This window comes from Thamnophis sirtalis, unplaced genomic scaffold, assembly GCF_051295495.1.
Source record: "Thamnophis sirtalis isolate CommonGarterSnake01/CBP01778 unplaced genomic scaffold, rThaSir2_p1.2 scaffold_13, whole genome shotgun sequence".
Lineage (NCBI taxonomy): Eukaryota > Metazoa > Chordata > Lepidosauria > Squamata > Natricidae > Thamnophis > Thamnophis sirtalis.
This window is the reverse complement of record NW_028261393.1, coordinates 3585953-3592724: the sequence shown is the minus strand read 5'-3', so window position 1 is coordinate 3592724 and position 6772 is coordinate 3585953. Positions and strand designations below refer to the sequence as shown.

The following is a 6772-nucleotide window of genomic DNA, read 5'->3' as shown; positions in this document are numbered from 1 at the left end:
AGGTTTAGGTGGGTTAGGTTTAGGTTTAGGGGTTAATTTTAAGTTTAGCGTTTACAGTGTGCTTTTTTCTCCGCGCTGTTGTCCCGCTGTGATGACGTCAGCTACGCCGTTTCGTCGAGCGCCCTTTAGTCGAACGCGGTTTTGTGGTGGAACCCTCATTTGGTACAGTCCTCAGCCAGACCTGAAGAAGCAACTTGGCAATGCCCAGGGTGACCTATTCACTCCCCTGGGTGGGTTGCCCCCAGAAATGTTCTGTAGAAGTTGCAGCAGGAGATGGAGATGGAAAGAGTTATCCTCAACACCAAATGGAGCTCTCCAGTTGGGTCAAGCACCAAAGGATAGCTCCTTTCCAGACCACCCATGGTCCTTCCGAAGGGGTTCGTGCTTTTCTTGATGAGCGAGGAAGGCATCGTTCCTGCAAAACTGGACATGCCTCATTTGGGCTTTGAATGTTAAAAGGCGCTCTGGCTTATGGGCGGAAAGTCCGGCTTGACGTGGGTTCAAGAGCAGGGAGGCAAACCGTGTTCTTCGTTTGGGCTGTGCCGTTTTCAAGCTTCCCGCAGCTATCGTCACTTTCTTTTATAACAACCCCATCATCCCTCGCGGGGTGGCGTGTGGGCCGCCGAATGGAGCAGAGTGTTTGCTGGCCGGACGCTGTTCCTGTTGCCGATGCGGAGTTTTTGTTCAGCGGAGGTATTCTCATGGCGAGAGCCCAGAGAGAGAAAATATCTGCCTCTACTTAGGGTTGAACTCACAGCCTCCCGATTGCGAGGCGAGAGCGGCACCTCCAGGCCACCGCGCGCCACTCAAGCTTCCCACTGCTACGGCGTTCAAAAAATAATAATAATATCTGCTCGTTGTTTGCATTTAGTTCTAGATGCCCTGGTGATTTGATAGGCAGCTGTGATTTGATAGGCAGCTGTTCTCTTGTGGTATGAAAAGCTTGCCGTTTTCCCAGCCTCAAATATTGGCCTCTAGCCAATACGGAGATATGTCAGAATCTCTTGGCTGCTTGGTGTATCCTGCAAGTGAAGTTCGGACTTCGCGCGATGGCTTCCTCACTGGATGGAGATCCCGGGGACCGAATTCCTGGGGAAACACGTCCTTCTTTGCTTTCCCTTCTAACAAAGACTCTTCTGTTGTTCCTGCCCCAAATTCCTCTCGTTTCCTGTTGCTTTTCTTTCTCTTTGAAAGCTGCTGATGAATTTCGAAGACATCAGGCCTTCCTTCATTCTCCGCAGTGGTTAGAATGCGGTACTGCAGGCTGCTTCTGCTGACTGCCGGCTGCCTGCAATTTGGCAGTTCGAATCTCACCAGGCTCAAGGTTGACTCAGCCTTCCCTCCTTCTGAGGTGGGTAAAATGAGGACCCAGATTGTTGGGAAAGAGGGGGTGGGGGGCAAGAGGCTGACCCTGTAAAGCACTTAGAGAGGGCTGTAATGCACTTCGAAGCGGTATATAAGTCTAAGCGCTATTGCTATTGCTAACTCAACTCAACCACGGCAATGAGTGATTCCCTGAAACTTTGATGGATTCTCCTGGATTCCCAAGGGACATGTCTTCTCCTTGCCACTTCCCAAGAAAGGGGGGGGGATGGGAAAGATCACTTGATCTCCAGAATAAGACTCTTATTGTCCCATCCCGTGAATGCTGGAAGACAGCAGCAGTTTTTAGGGCTGGGAAGGAAGCCACTTTAGTTGTGCAAGCTAACGGCGGCAGCGAGAGACAGAAAGGAATTTGGAGGAAAGTTCACCAACAAGTGAGCCTCCGAGAAAGGAGAAATCTTCACAGACCTGACGTGCGAATGTCTCTAATACTAGGCCTCATTCTGGCTCAATCTCCATGGTGTCCATCCAGAGGTGGTATTCAGCTGGTTTGGACCAGTTCGCACGAACCGGTAGCAGAAATCACGGGTGGGCCCGTCTACCCACCTCCGGTTCTATGCCGCCCTATTTAGGCACATTTTTGAGGCTCGGCACATGCACAGAAGGCGCCTGCGCGGAAGGCCAGATGCCTGTGTGGAAGGGGCACGCGCAGGGGGGGAAGCGGTGGTCACAAAGTGGGAAGCCCACCGCTGATGGTGTCCTCGCGTGGTAGACTTCTCACCGCCTATTCTTGCTTTGATAAAGAAGGTCTTCTGCAATTCGTCTCTTCGACCAATTCCACCCCAGAAGAAAGAGTGGTGAGTACGGAATCTGCCTGCTTTAAGCCAGAAGGATCTCATTCCACCTCTTATCTCTGCTACCCCCCTCTGCTTCTGAAGGGAAACATCTCGAGGACTGATCTATGATCGTTTCAGATCCACCTTCAACCGTGGGATCGGCACTGTTTGTGGTTCTGATGGACTGCTTCCAGTCTCCTATCTCTGCTCCCCTGTTTATCCTTCCTTCCTTCCTTCCTTCCTTCCTTCCTTCCTTCCTTCCTTCCTTCCTTCCTTCCTTCCTTCCTTTCCTCCCATCTATACATCCATCCAGAACTAGTCATGGGAGAAGCAATCAGCTACGGGAGTTGTAGACAAAAGGTGGCCAAAGGCCAGATGGAACGGAGGAAAGATGTTGACCAAAGATAAAGAAAGCTTGAAGGTGGAGACCATCTGGACCATCTAGGTTGGTGGCACATCTGGCCATGGACTACTGAGAGAAGTCAAACCTACGGTGGGTCTGATGTGAGATAGACTCTGGCCTAAAGGAACGGTTCCAAACTACACACGGAGGAAGTCATATTTTTTAGGTACTTCAGGAAGCCAACGAAGTTGAGTTTGGTTTCTGGGAAGAGAGACCCCCCTGGGAAGAGAAGTCTTAACGCTTGTAGATTCTTGGTGGGGTGGTAGACATGGTGAGTTCAACTGGTTTAATTCTGCATGGGGATATTGAGGCTTTGCGAGGCGGACGGGAGTCGCTGAAAAGACCAGAAGGGACGGAGAAGTTTGAAGCTGGAAGCCTGGCTTGAAGAGAAGAGCAGAAAGCAGATTTCCTATGCTGTGCTCGGCTGCGAGGTGAGGTCTTCCTAAGGAATTCAATTCCTGGAAGTTTGCTTCGAGGGAAACCGGAGAAGGTTTCAGCACCTCCTGAAGTACTTCAAGCCCGGTGTTAGGATGTGGGGGGTGGGGTGGGGCGAGCCGACTCAGGAAGCCGCTTACTCAGCCGAGCCCTTCTGACGGCGCTTGGAAGGGGGAACAAGATGGCGGGGCAGGTCAGAGGGCAGGCCGTGGCCTTCGAGTTTGACCTCGATGAGGTGGCTGGCCAGAGCGAACTCCTCGTCATCCAACATGCCATCCCGGTCGACGTCGCTCAGCTTCCAAATCTTCCCGAGAACCGAGTTGGGCAACTTGGTGGTCACCATCCAGGTTTTGGCCTTGGTGCCGCTCAGCTTGCCATCCATGGGGGAGAGGTTGTAGAAGATCTCGTCGTACTTGGGCTTGTCCTTGGTCACTACCCACTCGTCGTCATCCATGCCCTCGTAGGCGCCTTCGGTGGCCCCCTCGACAAAGGGTCCGTTGCGTGTGCCGTCGAAGGCTCCTCCCTGGACAATCTGCTCGGGGACCTCGACCTCCTCCTGGCGCAAGAGGGGCATCAGCTTGGCGATGTCGAGGGTCAGCAGCTCATCCAGGGCATCCACCATGCGGGGCTTCAACCCATGGAACTTGGAGAAGTCATGGACCATCAGCATCTCCTAGAAGGGAACCGGGGAAGAAGGAGACGGATTAATGTTATTGATCTACCCCCTGTGTAACTCAGAGGATCACAACAACCCTTAAAACAGTGGTGGGATTCAAATAATTGAACAACCGGTTCTCTGCCCTAATGACCAGCTGGGGAGGCGGGGCTCAGTGGTCACGTGACCGGGTAGGCATGGCCAACCCAACGTCACTCACATCGATGGGCGCTTCGCCTTCGCTGACAATGGAATAAGGGTTAACTGGAGAGGCAGTTTCTTTTCTTTTTTTTAATTGAAAATTTTGAAAAAAAAACTTTTACAAATATTTACCTCCCTCCCCCTCCCCTCCCCACCCAAACCCCACCCCCAAACCTCCCCCCCCCCCGGCTTCCCAGAACCAATACAGGGTATAAATCTTTAACGAAGATATTCTAAGGTAATCATCTTTCATTTGAGCTTTAACTCCTCTTAGCTAGGCTAAGTCTAAACAGATTATATCATTCCTTGTTTCTTCAGTCATAAACTATCTGGAATTTCTTAGTCCCATATTTATTTCTAGCGTCAGAAAATTCCTCCTGGCTGGAGAGGCAGTTTCTGTAAGCAGGGTAAAATAAAAATAAGGCTAGAAACAACACCAGAATGTTTCCTTCCTGCCTTCCTTACAGGATCAGCCCTGTAAAGTGGGGAAAAACAAAAGGAGATTTCTTCCAAGAACCGGTTCTCCGAACCGCTTAGAAAGTTAACAAACCGGTTCTCCTGAATAGGCGCGAACTGGCTGAATCCCACCACTGCCTTAGATTTATATACCGCTTCTCAGTGCTTTAACAGCCCTCTCTAAGTGGTTTACAGAGTCAGCCTCTCGCCCCCAACTATCTGGGTCCTCATTTGACCCACCTCGGAAGGACGGAAGGCTGAATCAACCCTGAGCCACTGAGAATCGAACTCCTGACAGTGGGCAGAGTTTGTCTGCAATACTGCATTATAACTACTGTGCCACCACGGGCTTCCTTTCCTTCCTTCTCCTTGTTTCCCTTCCTCCTCGTTTCCCTCCCTACCTCCCCAACTGTGCAACCTACCATAACAACAACAACAACAACAACAACAACAACAACAACATGAACAAGGGAGCGCTCTTCCCCTTACTCCTCCTGATCATGGAGGAGGGCAACAAAGATGATTAGGGGAGCAAAGGCTAAAATATGAAGATGATTACAGAAATTGGGCATATCTCCTTTAATGAGCCAAGGTGGCGCAGTGGTTAAATGCAGCACTGCAGGCTACTTCAGCTGACTGCAGTTCTGCAGTTCGGCGGTTCACATCTCACCGGCTCAGGGTTGACTCAGCCTTCCATCCTTCCGAGGTGGGTAAAATGAGGACCCGGATTGTTGTTGGGGGCGATATGCTGATTCTGTAAACCGCTTAGAGAGGGCTGAAAGCCCCTACGAAGCGGTATATAAGTCTAACTGCTATTGCTAATGAAAATAAGGACTAGGGGTGACCTAATGGCAGTCTTCCAATATTTGGGGGGGCTGCCACAAAGAAGAGTGGGGTCAACCTATTCTCCAAAGCAACGCAAGGCAGGACAGGAAGCAAAGGATGGAAACTAACCAAGGGCAGAAGCAACCTGGAACTAAGAGAAATTTCTTAACAGCGAGGACAATTAACCAGTGGAACAACTTGCCTCCAGAACTTGTGGGTTGCCTCCATCACTAGAGGTCTTCGGGAAGACATCTCAACCATTTTTCCTGAGTGGTATAGGATCTCCCGTTCAAACAACGGCTGGAATAGAAGACCTCCGAGGTCCCTTCCAACTCTGTTTATTCTATCATCCCTGATCGATCGATCATCGGAACGTCATACTTGAGAGACCGCCTGCTGCCAATTACCTCCCACAGACCCATTAGATCTCACAGGGTTGGCCTCCTCCGGGTGCCGTCTACCAGCCAATGCCACCTGGCTATTACTCGGGGGAGGGCCTTCTCTGTGGCAGCTCCGGCCCTCTGGAATGAACTCCCCGCAGGGATTCGGACCCTCACCTCTCTCCAGGCCTTCCGGAAAGCCGTCAAAACCTGGCTTTGCCGGCAGGCCTGGGGTTGATGAGTTCCCTCCCCTCTCGACATGTATGGTTGTGCGACTGTTGCCTACTTTTATTATTTGTATTTTGTCTTTTTATGTTCCCCTTTTTCCCCCTTGAATTGTTCGCCGCCCTGAGTCCTCCCGGAGAAGGACGGCATACAAATAATAAAATGCAATACAAAATACAATACTTCCACAAGCTGTGGGCCCTCCATCACTGGAGGCTTTTTAAAGAAGAGACTGGGCAGCCATTTTTCCAAAATAGTATAGGCTCCCCTCCGTGAGCAGGAGGTTGGACTAGAAGACCTCCAAGGGTCCTTTCCAACTTGGCTCGTCTGTTGCTCGTTAAGATGCCCCTCGCCCTCACCTGCATTTTGTCGCAGTCGGGGAAATCCCCAGGTGAAATGTGATGCTCCAGCTGGATCTTGGCAAAGATGACGGGCAGTTTGTTGATCAGCTGCTTCTTCTTGTTGTCCTTGCCAAAGACGGAGGGCATCTCCCTCTTGAGGTGGCTGATGATGTGGGCGTGGACCTGAGAGGGAAAGGAATGGCGGGAGAAAGAAGGAGTTTGGCCGTTACAAATAAATACATTCAAAGAGGAGGAAGCGGTTCCTGAAGAGCCGTGGCAAATACCAATCCATCCACCCAGCCGTAGTGGCACAGGGGTTAAGAGTGCAATGTGGCGGGCTAAAATCTGCTGATTGCCAGCTGCCGGCAATTTGGCAGTTCGAATCTCACCAGGATCAAGGTTGACTCAGCCTTCAGTCCTTCTGAGGTCGGTAAAATGAGGACCCAGATTGTTGGGGGGGCAAGAGGCTGACTCTGTAAACCACTTAAAGAGGGCTGTAAAAGCACCATGAAGTGGTGAAGTCTAATCCTATTGCTATTATTGTCTGTCTGTCTGTCTGTCTGTCTGTCTGTCTGTCTGTCTGTCTGTCTGTCTGTCTGTCTGTCTATCTATCTATCTATCTGATTAGCTATCTGTTTATCTATCTATCTGATTATCTATCTATCTATCTATCTATCTATCTATCTATCTAT

General features: G+C 50.6%; 1 protein-coding gene across 1 annotated transcript in view; it reads right to left on the bottom strand.

The window, feature by feature from the left end:
- Positions 1-6772, bottom strand: part of EHD2 (EH domain containing 2) — a 37792-nt gene continuing 31020 nt past the window's right edge. Inside the window, 2 exon segments of the mRNA XM_087728423.1 lie at positions 1-3670; positions 6099-6263. Of these exon segments, the coding sequence (XP_087584549.1) occupies positions 3134-3670; positions 6099-6263 (702 nt within the window). The 3' untranslated portion in view covers positions 1-3133.